This window comes from Nerophis lumbriciformis, linkage group LG20, assembly GCF_033978685.3.
Source record: "Nerophis lumbriciformis linkage group LG20, RoL_Nlum_v2.1, whole genome shotgun sequence".
Taxonomy (NCBI): Eukaryota; Metazoa; Chordata; class Actinopteri; order Syngnathiformes; family Syngnathidae; genus Nerophis; species Nerophis lumbriciformis.
The window spans coordinates 25,935,354-25,954,538 of NC_084567.2; the positions used below are offsets into that span (position 1 = coordinate 25,935,354).

A 19,185-nucleotide genomic window follows, 5' to 3' on the forward strand; every position below is an offset into this window, starting at 1 on the left:
TCAAACCAGTGATGGCATTCTACGGCCTCTGTCCTCTCACAGAGGAAAAGTCCATCTCTGCCATGGGTGCAAATGGAATTTGTAAATAGGAATAATAACAATAATTAATGAATGCATATCAACATCACAATAATTTAGGAAATGTTTAAAACCTCAACTTGTAAAACAAAATTAAAAAAGTAGTAAAAATAAAAAATCAGATTTCTACCTAAACACAGTATGTTTATCAATGTCTGCTCTGCCAAAATTCCCAAATTTCCAGGAAGTTCCCATTGAAACGAATGGGACATTTTTCCAAGTTGCACAATTCCCACATTTTTCAACCTATTCAAACCATTCCAACATCAACACATTCCATTCATCCTGGACATTCAAACTAACACTTCCCCCAATTCCAAACCAAATTCCGGTTTCCCTGGAAATTCAAACTCTTCAACATTCAAACTAATCTTTACATTCATAGTACATTTTGTCAGCATTTCAGTTCAACTTCAGCATTGGAGAATTCACACGCAGGATTTGCCTCTTCTAGTCTATCATAAGATCCATCCAGCCATTCATCCAATTTCTACCGCTTGTCCCTCTCGGGAATGAAATAATAATAATACCATCAAACAAAACAGTATGTTGTTAATGTAATTTTCAGGCGGTAGCAGGCTGACCGACTGCTTTGCAATATTAGACCGTATATAAAAGAGAAGCATAATTTGTGCAGCGATGTTAAGTACAACACATAATGTACAGATGATCAAAAAAGCGTTTATCCGTGTAGGAATGTCACATGTCGCACCAAAAACCTTTTTGACCATCAAATAATCCACATTTTGTATCATTGACATCGCTAATGTCGTCGTATTCGTTTAATCTGGAGCCAGAAGATGTTTAAAGAGGACACGATGTATACACTTGATATCAGAAGTATTTATTCCCTATTGGATACAATTCTAATACAATTTGTCTGAGCGCGATCTGTCCCGAGTAGTATTCAACACGGCGACTTACACAGGACTGTCTGGATGCGCCCTTCCTCTTGCAGTCTTACAATATATATCACAATGTATGAACATGCAATGAGGTGTCTGCTTCCAGGCGTGGAATCTTCCTCTGCCTTCTCCTTCCTGGAATCCAACTTCATATCTGGTGTTGTCCTTCAGACCTCGGCAAAGAAGCCACGTCAACAGTAGCAAGAATGTGGACAATAAGAGTGAAGACCTGCTCAGTGGCCTAGTGAGATCGGTAGGTTGAGAGTTCAAACCCCGGCCGAGTCATACCAAAGACTAAATATGGGACCCATTACCTCCCTGTTTGGCACTCAGCATCAAGGGTTGGAATTGGGGGTTAAATCACCCAAAATGATTCCCGAGTGCGGCCACCGCTGCTGCTCACTGCTCCCCTCACCTCCCAGGGGGTGAACAATGGGATGGGTCAAATGCAGAGGACAAATGTCACCACACCTAGTGTGTGTGTGTGTGATAATCATTGGTACTTTAACTTTAATGTGCGTATACTTGAACTTGGACCCAGTTCCAACTAGAACTTAGAGGATATGATTAGTTGCACGGCCTATTCTAAGCATATACAAATTTTAATCACTTCATCCTTTATTGTCCTAATTATATCCCAACATAAAATATCCTGTAATGTTTACTGCTTAAACCATTATTGTGAAAGTCTGTATCCTTACTGCTGTAACAGGATGTATTGGCTTCACTAACCGGAAGTAGGAGAAATGCCGGTGTTCGACCAAGAGGTAAAGAAATAAACGGAGCTCCCGGGCTAAACTGAGGAATAAGAGTTTTCTACGTCCAGTTATTATCCAGATTAGTCTATTATACTTATCGTATATAGCTAATCACAACATATCCCAACATTAATAACACGGAAGTATTGAACAAAGAACAAGGAGGGCTACAGAATTTACACGTTTACCCACAATGCATTGCGGGGTGACGTCCGCAAACAAAGCTCTATTCCGTCAACAAATTGAGAGAGGTAATGAGAAAATGAGCACAGAGAGTGTTCAAATGTGACCACAACAATGTTCGAGCGTGTATAGTAATACATATTATACGTACCGTGAGTGTACAGGACATGTTACTGTGTGTGCGGTTACTATAGCAACCTGTAACCACGAAGCCGCTGGAGGACAACATGTCGGCACAAGTGAAAGAGAGGGAAGATGAGGACTTTAAAGAGGAGGCGAGGGTGTCTTCCGTCTTCTCTTCTGCTGAAGCGTTCAGAGAAGAACCGTCAGACAACATTCCAGAGACAGTAGACGACTTTCTCAGGAACTTCCTGCGGAGACTTGGCATGAGTCGGACTCTGGACTCGTTTGAGGCGGAATGGTACGGCTTCGCTCACAAAGTCCTGACAGGTCCCTTAATCACCGCACCTGCGGCGCCGGGCGTCCTCGTCCTGCCCGACGCCGCCACACACCAGCGGCGGCTCCGCTCCGAACTGGACAAGGTCCTCGGTGAGACCAACGCCTTGAAAGAGGAAGTGTTGTCCGCCGGGGACAAGCTGGTGAGGGTGCAGCGGGACCGGGACCTGCACCTCCTGCACCACCGCCGCTTCGTGGACGACAAAAAACGTCTGCTGGAAGACATCAAGCGGCTGAAGAAGCGTCTGGAGTCCTACGAGCCGGCGCTGAGACGTCTGGACGACAAGTACCAAGCCACCATGAGGCAGAAGATGCTGCTCAGCCTGGAGAGCCAGCGAGTTCTGAACGCCTCAGAGCCACCGAGTCGGGACAGAACCAAGTCGGAAAAGACGAGCGACCTTTGGCGGAGCAGCATCAGACACCAGAGCCCCCCTGAGGCGCCTGTCTGCCAGAACCTTCCACTCACGTATGAACAACATCAACCCAGAGAAGACAAAACAATTTCAAACTTCAAGCTGTTCTGTTCCATCAAAGCTCACGTTCTTCCTATCAGCTGCATCAGTCTCCATCCTCACAGGAACTTCCTGGCCTCTGCTGGTGATGACTGCAGCTGGAAACTGTGGGCGCTGCCCACCAGCACAGAAAAGGTAAACCTGTGGTCCCTAACCACCGGTCCGGGGACCGGTACCGGTCCGTGACGCTTTTGCTACCGGGTCAGACAGAAACATTAATTATATCATAAACTACCGCATTTTCTCCAACTTAACTTTCACCTGTCCCACTAAACACACCAATAAGCTTGTTTATAGACGTATATTACAACTCCTGATAGAAGGTTGCCATTTGTTATAGTACATTAATGCACATTAATGAACATATAAAACATACTTGCCAACCCTCCCGGATTTTCCGGGAGACTCCCGGAATTCAGCGCCTCTCCCGAAAACCTCCCGGGACAAATTTTCTCCCGAAAATCTCCCGAAATTCAGGCGGACTCAGGTCCATGAGGACCTGAGTCCGCTAACCCACAATATAAACAGCATACCTGCCCAATCACGTTATAACTGTAGAATGATGGAGGGCGAGTTCTTGGTTTCTTATGTGGGTTTATTGTTAGGCAGTTTCATTAACGTCCTGCCAGTGCGGCAACAACACACAACAACAGCAGTCACGTTTTTGTATACCGTAAAGCAGTGCGTCTGCCGTAAACAGCAATGTTGTGACACTCTTAAACAGGACAATACTGCCATCTAGTGCATTTGATGAAAGCACTTTTGTGCGTGCCACACATCAATGCATCATCAGAGAGGGTGTTCAGCATGGTTCGAAAAATAGTGACAGAGAATAGAACAAGGATGGACAATTCAACCCTTAACTCAACAATGAGTAGATCAGTGTTATGTGTGTGTATATGTGTAAATAAATGAACACTGAAATTCAAGTATTTATTTTATATATATATATATATATATATATATATATATATATATATATATATATATATATATATATATATATATATATATATATATAATAAAATACATACATATATTTATATATATATATATATATATATATATATATATATATATATATATATATATATATATATATTGCTGGAATTCACTGAACGTCAAGTATTTCTTATCATTTATTATTTATATATATATATATATATATTATCTATATATATATACATATTTATATATATATAGATAATCTATATATATATATATGAAATACTTGACTTGGTGAATTCTAGCTGTAAATATACTCCTCCCCTTTTAGCCACGCCCCCAACCACGCCCCCGCCCCACCCCGACCACGCCCACCCCCACCCCCTCCCCCCACCCCCCGAAATCGGAGGTCTCAAGGTTGGCAAGTATGATATAAAATGGTAATGTGCCAGATTGAAGTCAAAGGCTTATTTACATCTACAGGGTCGTCCAATCAAGGCCCTAGTGTGTGAATGTGAGTGTGAATGTTGTCTGTCTATCTGTGTTGACCCTGCGATGAGGTGGCGACTTGTCCACGGTGTACTCCGCCTTCCGCCCGAATGCAGCTGAGATAGGCTCCAGCACCCCCCTGCAACCCCAAAAGGGACAAGCGGTACAAAATGGATGGATGGATAGTTTCAGAACATAAGGTGTTTTGTTTAAAGCTAGGGTGTCAAATGTACGGCCCGAGGGCCGGATCAGGCTTCATCCAGCCCGCGGGATGAGTTTGCTAAGTATAAAAATTAACCTGAAATTTTTGGATGAAAGAAACAGCTGTTCTAAATGTGTCCACTGGATGTCGCAATAGCAATTCTATTGCGACATCCAGGCGCTCAGACTTCATGAGCGCCAACAAACATAATAAATAAAACATCACTTACTGCACAATGTCTGCTCTCACTGGGATGCTGACTGATAAGATGTTGATATATTCCCGTTTAGATGAAAAAAAGACTCATGAATCCTCGCGAGAAAAAAGGGGGTGGAACCAAGTGTCTTTTTGTGTCTTTCTCGCCAATTACCGAGTCTAAATTGTGTGGCCTAGTGGTTAGAGTGTCCGCCCTGAGATCGGTAGGTTGTGAGTTCAAACCTTGGCCGAGTCATACCAAAGACTTTAAAAATGGGAGCCATTACCTCCCTGCTTGGCACTCAGCATCAAGGGTTGGAATTGGGGGTTAAATCACCAAAAATGATGAGCAGTGGGCACCGCTGCTGCCCGCTGCTCCCCTCACCTCCCAGGGGGTGAACAAGGGGATGGGTCAAATGCAGAGGACAAATTTCACCACACCTAGTGTGTGTGTGGCAATCATTGGTACTTTAACTTTAACTTTAATATGTACAAAATAAACCACATGATGTTAGTACATCAGTTGAGGAAAATGATCAAATTACATATGTATATTTTTTGATATAATTTTGTATCTAGATAAATTGAAAATTACACCAATGAGTTGACTGATGAACATTATCACATAGTTTATTCAGAAAATATATATAACAACAAATAAAGTACACATACTATTAACCGCAACAAGTAATTGTAAAAAAAACAAAAACCCAACAACAATATGATTTGTACAATTTCAGAATGTGCTTGTTCTATTTTTAAACAAAGAAAACAATCTGAAGTTGTCTTTATTTTTAAGTTATCGTGCCGTGATTTCACCAATCCGGCCCACTTTGGAGATTTTTCTACATGTGGCCCCTGATCTAAAATGAGTTTGACACCCCTGGTTTAAAGGAAACACCTCCTTTTGTAACTTGTGAGAATACCCCGACCTAAACCTTTATTATTTCATTTATATAGGGTTCAACTACCAATATTTACCTTCCAGAATAAAGAACCCCCCAAGTAGTTTTGTGTCCTTTGCTTGATAACGATTTTGCCGGGCAACACAAGTGCAACCCATTTATTATAACACAACGCAATAATACTAAAAGGCATAACACCTAAAACGCATAATACATGTAACACATATAACACACATTTATTTGTTTAAAATGAATCCTCATTATTTGCTATAAAGTAGTCACACACAAGACAAAAGCAAAATGTAACACATAACGCATTTCACAACATAACGCATATCATAACCCATATGCAGGGATTCTCAAACTGTGGTACGTGGGCTCCATCTAGTGGTACACCAAATAAGTAATTAAGTGATTAGTGTTTTATTTTACTATATTCGAACACAGTATTACTGTTCAAACTTTGTATGTAACGTTAAAGGGGAACTGCACTTTTTGGGGGGAATTTTGCCTATTGTTCACAATCATTATGTAAGACAAGAAGACAGATGTATTTTTTAGATGCAGTCTAACTCGTAAATGAACGTAAATAAAAGTAATAGTGATATTGTTATTATAAGCGCTAACGCAGACAAACTATAGTGGCACATTGTCAAAGAGAGATAACTAGCTTGTTGCTGTTATATTGACGTCATGAGTTGGTGAGCTGCTTTACCGCCTGGGAGCTCGTGAAAGTGTATTCGAGCTCTCACCTTGATAGAAGGATGAGGACATAATTCGACAAGTTGGTCAACTTTGGCATCCAATTTAGACCCGGGAATTGGCGAGAAAGACACAAAAAGACACTTGGTTCCACCCCCTTTTTTCTCGCGAGGATTCATGGGTCTTTCTTCATCTAAACGGGAATATATCAACATCTTATCAGTCAGCATCCCAGTGAGAGCAGACATTGTGCAGTAAGTGATGTTTTATTTATTATGTTTGTTGGCGCTCATGAAGTCTGCAGTTAGTAGTTCTCAGTAATGTTGTCGAAGAAAAAAGCGAACGTTGTGATGCTTTTGTGAAATTAATGCGCCGCGTATGCTTAAAATGAAGAAAATACGCAAATATTAAATGCTATTATAAATGTGCCTGTTACTACATTACATATATACTTACATCATGTATATACAACATTAGTGGATGTGTTTTGAGGTGTTTTAAGCACAGTACAGGCAGAATAGAGCGACTCCCATAAGCTCCATTTTAAACAGACTTTTGATTGCATTCATTTAATATTTAGAATGCATAAAAAAAAGAAAAACATGTGTTCTCGTCTTACATAAGGATTGTATATGATAGGCAAAATCCCCCCAAAAAAGTGCAGTTCCCCTTTAAAGTGGGCATAAATATTAAATATACTTGTTAAATAAAACCTCTGCCTTGTTTTTATTGTATACTTAGGCATACTATTACTACTACGCTACTGCATTTTAATTTTGGTCATCATGGTGGCACTTGTAGAGCCAAGGGTTTTCTGAGATACTTGGTGAAAAAAGTTATAGAACCACTGACATAATACACACCACACATAACACATGCTTATCATCACACATAATGCCTAACACGTATAATAACACCTATCATAGTACATGTAATGCATATCAATATGCTTTTCATTATTTTTTTACAATATATGTGTTTTGCCTACAAACACTGTCTAGTATCAAGTCCACTACTGTACACATAAAATACATAATGTAAAAAAGTTTCATAAAAAAAATATTTTATCATAAAATATGATGAGAAATAATTATTTCCAAACACAATTCACACTAAATAACTAAACACATTCTGCAAAGAATATATGACATATTTGTATAATTTAAATAAATGTTTTAATTAGAAAGTTGTGGGTGAGTGCAGGGAGATTTGCCATGTAAGGAATGTCCTCACCACTATGTGTCATTTCTGGCAATGCGTGAAAGCTGATGCATGACTATTTATATTCCTACTTAGTTTTTAGTTTCCATAGTAGTTTTTCATTTGTATTCACCTATAAGAGGGATGTCAAACTCATTTTCATTGAGGGCCACATGGCAGTTTTGGCTGCCATCAGAGGGCCGCTTGTAACAGCGAATAATGTATGAATTTGCCTCTGGTTTTCATTATTAATTATATACATTGTTTTAAGTAGACTGTAGATTTTACAGTAAAAACTTTACATTTAAACAATTTTTACTGTAAAATATGGTGGGTTGTATTTTTATTTTTTTTAACAACATTATATTGTTAATGGAAAAACAGTAAAAGTTCCTTTTTTATTCTGGCAACTTTGCTGCCAGTTTTTCTATTGTAAAAACAAATGTACTTTCTTTCCCTTTACAGTAATACACCGTTAAAAACAACAACCGTAGATATTACAGTCAAAAACTGGCAGCTCAGTAACCAGAATTTTAATGCGAAAATCAGTAGTATTTTTTTTCAATTTACAGATATATGCTGTAAATAACGTAAAATGTATTGTCATTTTTATTAATTTGATGGGTAGTTTGATGTAAAGTTAAGTATTTTATTTAGATAAAAATATAATGTTAATGTATAATGTTTGGAAAGTATTATAATATACTGTAATATTTGTGGCAATAATGGATACCATTAAAGTTGAAAAGGTATGCAATTTCAAGCGGTACATATATTTTTTCTGTCAAAATGAAAAAAATCCATTACATTTATTGAGAAAATATGACATGCTTTATTGACACATATCATTTCCAGGTGTTTGCGGGCCAGATAAAATTATGTCGCGGGCCAGATCTGGCCCCCGGGCCTTGAGTTTGACACCGGTGACCTATAGGAATGTGTGTATTCACTTTGGTAACCTGAGCACTTCATTCTTTTAGGATCTGCAATAAATGAAAGACAATCACGGACATTGTAGCCTCAAGTCTTTTTCAATGGATTCCACCATCTTGGCAGTTAGCACACTTTTTATTAAAAAAATGTTTATTCACATTTAAAAAAAATTTTTGTGATGCCCTAATTGTTATGTCCAAGGATGCACAGACTAAATTATGTGCACACAAAACTTTTACTTACAAAACCCAAAACCAATGAAGTTGCCACGTCGTGTAAATGGTAAATAAAAACAGAATACAATGATTTGCAAATCCTTTTCAACTTATATTCAATTGAATAGACTGCAAAGACAAGATATTTAATGTTCGAACTGGAAAACTTTGTTATTTTGTGCAAATATTAGCTCATTTGGAATTTGATGCCTGCAACATGTTTCAAAAATAGCTGGCACAAGTGGCAAAAAAGACTGATAAAGTAGAGGGATGCTCATCAAACACTTATTTGGAACATCCCACAGGTGAACATGCTAATTGGGAACAGGTGGGTGCCATGATTGGGTATAGAAGCAGCTTCCATGAAATGCCCAGTCATTCACAAACAAGTATGGGGCGAGGGTCACCACTTTGTGAACAAATGAGTGAGCAAATTGTCGAACAGTTTAAGAACAACATTTCTCAACGAGCTATTGCAAGGAATTCAGGGATTTCACCATCTAAGGTCTGTAATATCATCAAAAGGTTCAAAGAATCTGGAGAAATCACTGCACGTAAGCGGCAAGGCCGAAAACCAACATTGAATGGAAAGAAGTGGTTGATATTACCACAGCGCTGACAGTTGAGTCTGTGCATCCTTGGACATAACACTGATGCACTTTTCTCAGGTTAGTGAATGCATCACAACTGGACCGTTCAGTCTTTCTAGAAGAAATTCCACTCCTCATCCTAGCAGGCTTCATCAGTTCTTGCTCACAGACTAGCTCGGACAGCTCAAGTCTAAGAGGACGGTGCGGGACCCAAAGTATTTATTTATCCTCTAAGCTAATGAAATGCCCCAAGAAGTCTTCATTAGTCATCATCAGTCATGTTTTACGATGTGTCACCAGGTGGGCCAGTTGGTGCTGACAGGTGAGGGACACTCTGATTGGCTGTCAGGCTGCAGCTTCCACCCAGGAGGAAGTAAACTGGCAACCACCAGCGGTGACACCACAGTGAGTTTGTCTTCTTTCATCACCTTTCACTTTATCATGTTTTATTTCGCTAAAATTACTTTTTCATCCACCCATTTTATCATTTTATTTTTATTTTTTACATTAAAGCAGGTACAAATCAGATGATCAGTAATCAAAACAAAGACGATAAAACAAGTAACTGACATGTTAGTAAAAATATCAATACAAGACAAAGAAGTTGACAAAAACGAAATCCTATCATGTTTAATTTCATCTCGTCAATGGCTGGGTCAAATTCGGAATATATCCAATCACAGTTCTATAACGGCGTACATTGAAAGGGGGGTGTGGCTTAGTTACGAACGACAGCCAATCAGATGCTTTTCCTCGCGAGATAAGGAGGTCACCGACAACCTAAATATGTTTCTTTAATAAGTGTACACCTGGGAAAGTGAAGACATTTAATTTTTGCTGCTATGATGCCATCAGCAGGCGAGTCATTGATTCAGACATGGACACAACTCGATAAGTCAAATCTATTATTTGCTGAGATCGCCAAAAAACGATTTCATGTCAAAAATGTATTCCAGACGCCGCGTCGCCAAAACGTGTATCGCTTTCGGTCTTCTTCTGTCCACAACTGATTACTAACTATGAACCCTTATAGTTGTGGTTATCGTAACGATATGTGTTTGAAATTATTCAAGTAACAGTTGGCCATCTCTATGGTAATATTGAGATCGTAAAGGACTGTTATTGATCCGATGTTAATGTGCTAAAACCTCTTTCTTGTTTAGAGTCTACATGCATTAATAACTGATCTTTGTTAATGCACATACCGTATTTTTCGGTGTATAAGTCGCTCCGGAGTATAAGTCGCACCGGCCGAAAATGCATAATAAAGAAGGAAAAAAACATATATAAGTCACATTTTTGGGGAAATTTATTTGATAAAACCCAACACCAAGAATAGACATTTGAAAGGCAATTTAAAATAAATAAAGAATAGTGAACAACAGGCTGAATAAGTGTATGTTATATGAGGCATAAATAACCAACTGAGAACGTGCCTGGTATGTTAACGTAACATATTATGGTAAGAGTCATTCAAATAACTATAACATACAGAACATGCTATACGTTTAACAAACAATCTGTCACTCCTAATCGCTAAATCCCATGAAATCTTATACGTCTAGTCTCTTACGTGAATGAGCTAAATAATATTATTTGATATTTTACGGTAATGTGTTAATAATTTCACACATAAGTCGCTCCTGAGTATAAGTCGCTGGCCAAACTATGAAAAAACTGCGACTTATAGTCCGAAAAATACGGTAATAAATATTAATAAAGTGTTTGGATGTATTCATTCAAGAGAGTTACATATACGATAATTAGGTACATATACTGTACTGTTTACGTGTTGAGGTACCCTTTAAAAAGCTGACAATTTAGTGATTCAAAACTATATTTTGATATTGACACATGTCATCTGTACATCTAGTCATTTATGCACAGATGAGATGCGTCGATATCAAAATATCTCTTTGCATCACTTTTTGGCAACCAAGAATACATTGATTAAATGAATACATCCAATCACTTTATTAATATTTATTATGTGCATGAACAAATAACAGGTAATATTGTATGTAGCTTCTAAAGAAGAAAGAGATTTTAGCACTAGGCAGCACGGTGGAAGAGGGGTTAGTGTGTCTGCCTCACAATATGAAGTTAAAATTAAAGTACCAATGATTGTCACACACACATGAGGTGTGGTGTAATTTGTCCTCTGCATTTGACCCATCCCCTTGTTCCACGCCCTGGGAGGTGAGGGGAGCAGTGGGCAGCAGCGGTGGCCGCGCCTGGGAATACTTTTTTGGTGATTTAACCCCCAATTCCAACCCTTGATGCTGAGTGCCAAGCAGGGAGGTAATGGGTCCCATTTTTATAGTCTTTGGTATGACTCGGCTGGGGTTTGAACTCACAACCTACCGATCTCAGGGCGGACACTCTAACCACTAGGCCACTGACTAGGAAGGTCCTGGGTTCGATTCTGCGCTCGGGTTCTTTCTGTGTGGAGTTTGCATGTTCTCCCCGTGACTGCGTGGGTTCCCTCCGGGTACTCCGGCTTCCTCCCACCTCCAAATACATGCACCTGGGGATAGGTTGATTGGCAACACTAAATTGGCCCTAGTGTGTGAATGTGAGTGTGAATGTTGTCTGTCTATCTGTGTTGGCTCTGTGATGAGGTGGTGACTTGTCCAGGGTGTACACCGCCTTCCGCCCGATTGTAGCTGAGATAGGCTCCAGCGCCCCCCCGCGACCCCGAAGGGAATAAGCGGTAGAAAATGGACAGATGGATGGAACATTGGATCTATAATAGCATAAATATGGCCAACTCTTTCATTTTTCAGACACGATAAAGGCCAAACATTTTTTAAACACATTTCCTTATCCATCCATTTTCTACCGCTTGTCCCTCTCGGGGTCGCGGGGGGTGCTGGAGCCTATCTCAGCTGGATTCGGGCGGAAGGTGATGTACACCCTGGACAAGTCGCCACCTCATCGCAGGGCCAACACAGATAAACAGACAACATTCACACTCACATTCACACACTAGGGCCAATTTAGTGTTGCCAATCAACCTATCCCCAGGTGCATGTCTTTGGAGGTGGGAGGGAGCCGGAGTACCCGGAGGGAACCCACGAACATGCAAACTCCACACAGAAAGACTCTGAGCTCAGGGATCGAACCCAGGACCTTACCCCATATCCTCATAATAACCACAAATATAAAGTGTTTGTCTTACATGTAGTAATCAGTTGTGAACAGACAAAAAACAGCATTAAAGCTTTAACAAGCGTGCGAGCTACCGCGACGGGAATACATTTTTGGTAGCCCCCCCGAAAAAAATTGATGCCGCCCCTAAATATGTTTCTGCAGGTGCGTCTGTTCTCACTACGTATTCAAGCGACATTACATTAGGGTCTACGTAACATATAACATACTGGGTGTCCCTAAAGTCTGCATATATCATTCTAATAAAGAAATTGTTTTTCTGATATATACAATGTATAACGTATTTTTTCTATCTAATGTGTTGATTGTATTTGTCAAGCTGGATACATTATGTAGTCCTAACATTTTAGGACAGTGATCTTCAGCAGGAGGTACTGCTGAGGGATTGTGACATTTTTTGATTGATTAGGCTTTTAAAAAAATTTTTTTTTAATATTCCCCATGCCATTTTTTTAACCAATTTAAATGTCCTAAAATAAATGTCAACAATAATCCAACACACTGTAGTGTAGTTTATAAATAGCAGTGGCATGGCCACTTTACTTTCATGTTTAACATAAACACATCAATACATATTTATCATTTATTCATGTCAACATTTAAGATAGCTAGCGATTAGCGACACAAGTTGCCAGCTAGCGATTAGCGCTCCAGTTGTGAGTGTGTGAATGTGTGAATGGGTGAATTGGAAATAGCGTCAAAGCGCTTTGAGTTCCTTAAAAAAGGTAGAAAAGCGCTATACAAGTACAACCCATTTACCATTTACCATTTTGTGAGCTAGCGGTTAGTGTTGTCACCTCACGATTAGCGCACGGTGGTCATCTAGCGATTAGGGCGCCAGTTATCATCTAGCAATTAGCACGCTAGTTGCCCGCTAGTTATTAACGCCGCAATATTGTATTATTATAATGTAGACCTAGGCAAATTAAGGCTCGGGGGCCGCCTGCGGTCCGTAAGCTTGTCATTTTTTTAGATCTTTAAGATGGAAACTGTAGCTGCCATTATGATGTGCAGTGATTTTTTTAAATGAGCGTAAGTCTTGAACTATACAAAGTATTTCAATGGTTGGAATCTGCGCTTTTGCATGATAGTTACTTTGGTAATATAAGTCACAGCAGCTCAGACGAGGCACCAAGCAGTGTGGGTGGGGAGCGTTTCCACAGAGTGTTTCCAGAGCGGCCAGCCTGAAATGCGGTGTCAGGGACAGACGCAGAAGGAGATTTTTACAACAAAGTTCTAAAGCTTAGTGATATATCAGATTTTTCAGATTGTAGGTGCGTTTATTTTTTACATTTCACGTTCATATTTGGCTGTTTGTTGCATTTTTGTTGCGTTTCACTTGATTGCAAAAAGGGGGTGTGACGTTCATATGTTGTCAATATTCAGTGTTTTATCGTTCATAGTTAATATTGTAAATCCCACATTCTTTATTTTTATGTACATTCTGGGTGTCTCATTCAGTAAAAATTTTTAAAATTAAATTCAGTTTTTAAGGCGGTTTGTCATAACTAGAGATGTCCGATAATATCGGACTGCTGATATTATCGGCCGATAAATACTTTAAAATGTAATATCGGAAATTATCGGTATCTGTTTCAAAAAGTAAAATGTATGACTTTTTAAAATGCCGCTGTGTACACGGACGTAGGGAGAAGTACAGAGTGCCAATAAACCTTAAAGGCACTGCCTTTGCGTGCTGGCCCAATCACATAATATCTGCGGCTTTTCACACACACAAGTGAATGCAAAGCATAATTGGTCAACAGCCATACAGGTCACACTGAGGTTGGCCGTATAAACAACTTTAACACTGTTACAAATATGCGCCACACTGTGAACCCACACCAAACAAGAATGACAAACACATTTCGGGAGAACATCCGCACCGTAACACAACATAAACACAACAGAACAAATACCCAGAACCCCTTGCAGCACTAACTCTTCTGGGATGCTACAATATACACCCCCCGGTGCCCCCCCCCACCCCCTCACCGCCCAAAATTAGGCATAATAATGTGTTAATTCCACGACTGTATATATCGGTATCGGTTGATATCGGAATCGGTAATTAAGAGTTGGACAATATTGGAATATCGGATATCAGCAAAACAGCCATTATCGGACATCTCTCGTCATAACATTCAATCAGACATTATTGTGAGGTTTTGTATTAGTGTTCCTAAAAACAGATATACCGGCCCCCAGACACATTTTTTTCTCTAAATTTGGACCCCGAGTCAAAAAATTGCCCAGGCCTGTTAAGAATATATAAGTTGGGTATTTGCTCCAGCTCTACTTCAGTTTGGGGGTCTTTGGCCTGGAAAATGTTGAAGACTCCTGTTTTAGGAATATCTGACTTTATTGGATTTTTTTTCCATTCATGTAACTTTTACTCTTTGCAGGTGAGACTGTGGGACTTTTCCTGTGGACGTTGTGTGTTGACGTTGTCAGGCCACAGCAATCCCACCTGGGGCTGCTCCTTCCACTCGTGCGGTCACCTGCTGGCCTCCTGCTCCTCCGATAAAACTGCCAAGCTGTGGGACCTGAACAGCCAGAGTTGCCGCCTCACGATGCGCCGCCACAGCGCCTCCGTCAACAGCGTCTGCTTCCAGCGCGCGTCCAACTCTGTCCTCACGTCCTCGGCGGACAGGACGCTGGGCCTGTGGGACATCAGGCTGGGAGTGTGCGCCGCCTCCTTCCACGGACACCAGCATCCCTGCAACCACGCCGTCTTCGGCTTGGCCGGGGAAGTCGTGGCTTCCTGCGACACGCGTGGGACAGTCAACGTGTGGGACATCAGGAGACACACGTCGCCCATACGCACAATAGACGCCGGGCCGCCGAGCGCCAACCAGGTGGCTTTGAGTCCGTCTGGGAAGATGTTGGCAGTGGCGAGCAGCGACGGTTTGGTTCGGCTGGTGGACGTGGATTCTTGCACAGTCTGCACCTTGTCAGGACACAAGGGCAGCGTGAACACTATCACCTTTGACCACAAGGGGAAGACTGTAATGTCAGCAGGTAGTGATGGTCTCATTAATATCTGCACATGACCAGTGGCAGGCCGTGCGTTTCCCACCTAGGCCTTCAGTGAGTACCTCTCCAAATACCTTCATTTATGTCCCCACATGTCCATCGCTGGAGCAATACTATACACAAACACATTTACACACTACTAGAGGACAGCAAGAGAGAGCGAGACAAAGAACTCTTCCACAATTTTATAACTTTTCGGAAAAAGAAGAGGGTTTGGGGCAAAGCCTGTCTCCTGGGAGGGGAGAGAGAAGAGCAAAACACACTTATCTGAATGTGATATTAGCCATACCAAAAAATATATGGAATATGAACCATGTAACACACTGCAAAAAGCCAGTGTTCAAAAACAAAAATGAGGGGTATTTTATTTGAACTAAGCAAAATTATCTGCCAATAGAACAAGAAAATTTGGCTTGTCAAGACTTTCCAAAACAAGTAAAATTAAAGCTGCAAGCAGCGATGGACGGAACCGACTTTGACGGCACATAAAATCCAAACCATAGCAGTAATTAAAACTCTTTTGTCAACTTTTAATCAGAAGGGTTCAATCTCTCTCCTGTGCTAGTTTGAAGCCGACACGACAAACGCGCTCAGAGGAGATAATGTTTGAAAAAAGGTGACCAGTTTTTACAAAACTTTTGTTTTTAAGGGGGAATTGCAAACTTCCTGTTGATTTTTGCTGGGGGTTGTCAATATATGAAATGTAGGTCTAAGTGAGACCTACAGAGAGGTTTTTGTTTCATGTCTCTAAGACATTCCTACTTGAAGTTACAGGCAGTTTTGTCTGTTTTCTTCCTAGGAGCAGTTGTGTGTTTTCTTCCTAAGGGGCGCTAGAGCGCAATTTTGAGTTTTGGGGTTGGGTTTTTTATTAGATCGAAATTTTTGCCAGTCCTGATGTGTGTGTCCAGTTTGGTGAGTTTTGAAGCATGTTAAGGGGGTCAACTTACAGCTCAAAGAGGCAAAAGTGACTTGTTTTTAGCAAACTTTTGTTCTGAAGGGGGAATTGCAAACTTCCTGTTGATTTTTGCTGTAGGCTGTCTATGTATGAAATCTAGGTCTAAGTCAGACCTACATAGAGGTTTTTGTTTCATGTCTCTACGACATTCCTACCGGAAGTTAAAAGCAGTTTTGTCAGTTTTTTTCCTAGGGGGCGCTAGAGCGCAATTTTGAGATTTGGGGTTTGGTTTTTTATTAAATGGCAATTTTTGCCAGTCCTGATGTGTGTGTCAAATATGGTGAGTTTTGAAGCATGTTAAGGGGGTCAAATTACAGCTCAAAGAGGCGGCGGAATAATAATAATAAAACGCACGAAATACAATAGGGTCCTCTGTCCCAAAGGGACATTGCGGTCCCTAATTAGCTAACCTCAATGAACCCAAAAATACCTTAAAGTAAGTATATTCTCACTAATAACAACTGTACTACTATATGAGTACGTATTTTCTATTGTTTAATTGAAAATAAAACAGCAAAGTCTGTCATCTATTTTAATATGAGACAATTGTGTCAAAGTCATGATTTTTTTTTCATGCTTGAAATAAGAAATTATTACTTTAAAAAAGTAGTTTTATACTTGTGAGTGTTGATGACACAGCTTTGCATCAGTTGATATTCTAGTTTCAAGCATGTTTTACTCAATATAGGTCATAAAATCTCAGCAACAAGCTGTAATATCTTACTGAGATCATTTAGGACCAAAACACTTAAAACAAGTAAAACACTCTAACATATAATCTGCTTAGTGAGAAGAATTATCTTATCAGACAGAAAATAAGCAAATATCACCCTTATTTGACATATTTAATCTTACTTAGATTTCAGTTTTTGCAGTGCATGTTTTAGTAGTATGGATGAGTTTATTCAAGTTAAAAATGTAGAGTTAAAGGCTTCTGTACCGTTTTTTTTCAGATGTATATATATATATATATATATATATGTATATATGTATGTGTGTGAATGTTGTCTATCTGTGTTGGCCCTACGATGAGGTGGCGACTTGTCCAGAGTGTACCCCGCCCGAATGCAACTGAGAGGCTCTAGCACCCACCGCGACCTTGACAGGGACAAGCGGTAGAAAATGGATGGATGGATATATATATATATATATATATACATAGCCGAGGTTTGTGTGGTTTATCCGTTATACAATGCTCAATACCAGGGTAGAGTGGAGTATACGTTAGGTCAGGAAAAAACAGAGGCTATTTCATCCCTACAAGCCTGATTCGCATTGACATATAATACTACCACCACCATGCTTGACGGTAGGTGTGGTGTTCCTGGGATTAAAGGCCTCACCTTTTCTCCTTCAACTGGGTATTGTGGCCAAACAGCTCCATTTTTGTTTCACATGGCCAAAACCTTCTGGAGGAAAGTTCTGTGGTTCTTTACAAGTGTATGTAAACTTTTGACCGCGACTGTATATGCTGTTCCTTGTTCCCCTGTATAGAAGTACTCCCAGAGCACACCCACAGGAACAAAGTTAGACTATGGATGATCCTCTTCTTGCCAGCACTGTAGAATAGACTGAGAGGGGAACGTGTATGCATGGACATTTGTGTAGATAGAACCAGTTTAAGTAATACTTGAATATGGATTCAAAATGAAAAGTACGACTTCCAAGTAGTTGTAGGCAACATTTATTGAAGCACACTGCAGTGAAGTTATGTGATGCTATTAAATTATTATGATGACAAGCACAGACACATTAAGTACAGAGCTAAGTAGTGCTAGTCGATGTAGTCATGCACGCTTTCAGTGTGAGGGGTGTGTTGCTTAGTTGGGCAAAGGAAGGGTTAGTTAACGAAGAGTGAACGAGTGAATTCCACAAAGTCAAACGCTGACGGCAGCTCCCGGCCCTTATTGTCAAGGTAGGGCTTCATGTGCGAGAGGCAGTAATCTGCTTGTTCCTTGGTCAGGTTCTGTAGGAGCAGCAGAGGAAGGTGAAGAAGCAGTTGTGACAGTGAAGAACGTGCACAAGCAGCACTCTACTCACCTGATAAAGCTCTTCTTTAGTCACGTACGGCTTGTTCTCCGTACTTAAAGCTCGGAATGCGCTCTCGATCTCCTCGCTGGATTTGACGTTTTCTGTCTCACGGCTGATCATGAAGGCCATGTATTCTTGCAGAGACACGTTACCATCCCTGTAACAGTTCATTAAGCATCATTTTGAAATATTTTCCTGAAACAATAACAATGTCATTACAATTCACACTTTAGCCCTGCTACCCTGACACATCACTCCCTCTGAAGAATATTCCACAAGTCATGTGGTCCACAGAAAGTTGCATCATTCACCAACAAAAGTCCACTTCTTTATTCTTTCTGTATATTTGATCACATTTCAACTAGAGATGTCCGAGAATATCAAACTGCCGATATTATCGGCCGATAAATGCTTTAAAATGTAATATTGGAAATGATCGGTATCTGTTTCAAAATTATCGGTATCGGTTTCAAAAAATAAAATGCCTTAAAGGCACTGCCTTTGCGTGCCGGCCCAGCCACATAATATCTACGGCTTTTCACACACACAAGTGAATGCAAGCATACTTGGTCAACAGCCATACACATCACACTGAGGGTGGCCGTATAAACAACTTTAACACTGTTACAAATATGCGCCACACTGTGAACCCACACCAAACAAGAATGACAAACACATTTCGGGAGAACATCCGCACCGTAACACAACATAAACACAACAGAAC

At 40.3% G+C, this 19,185-nt stretch overlaps 2 protein-coding genes across 6 annotated transcripts in view; one reads left to right on the forward strand and one right to left on the reverse strand.

The window, feature by feature from the left end:
- The first annotated feature begins 2,096 nt into the window (after positions 1 to 2,096).
- On the forward strand, positions 2,097 to 17,364 carry spag16 (sperm associated antigen 16). The gene is made up of 3 exons (XM_061981055.2): positions 2,097 to 3,027; positions 9,569 to 9,673; positions 14,845 to 17,364. Exons 1-3 carry the CDS (start codon positions 2,152 to 2,154, stop codon positions 15,490 to 15,492), a joined length of 1,629 nt encoding a protein of 542 aa, XP_061837039.2. The 5' UTR covers positions 2,097 to 2,151; the 3' UTR covers positions 15,493 to 17,364.
- Positions 17,365 to 18,098: 734 nt separating this feature from the next.
- The window catches only part of sptan1 (spectrin alpha, non-erythrocytic 1), an 87,234-nt gene continuing 86,147 nt past the window's right edge, over positions 18,099 to 19,185 (reverse strand). For all 5 annotated transcript variants that reach the window (XM_061980699.2, XM_061980698.2, XM_061980696.2 and 2 more), the window contains 2 exons: positions 18,471 to 18,618; positions 18,099 to 18,396 (listed from right to left, as the gene is read on the reverse strand). In XM_061980699.2, the coding sequence (XP_061836683.1) occupies positions 18,271 to 18,396; positions 18,471 to 18,618 (274 nt within the window). In that variant the 3' untranslated portion in view covers positions 18,099 to 18,270. The remainder of the gene's footprint in view (positions 18,397 to 18,470; positions 18,619 to 19,185) is intronic.

Coding starts and splice junctions, on each gene's coding strand:
- spag16 (XM_061981055.2), top strand. CDS start 2,152: ATGTCGGCACAAGTGAAAGAGAGGGAAGATGAGGACTTTAAAGAGGAG. Junction 3,028..9,568: donor TGCCCACCAGCACAGAAAAG/GTAAACCTGTGG, acceptor ATGTGTCACCAG/GTGGGCCAGTTGGTGCTGAC. Junction 9,674..14,844: donor CCACCAGCGGTGACACCACA/GTGAGTTTGTCT, acceptor TACTCTTTGCAG/GTGAGACTGTGGGACTTTTC.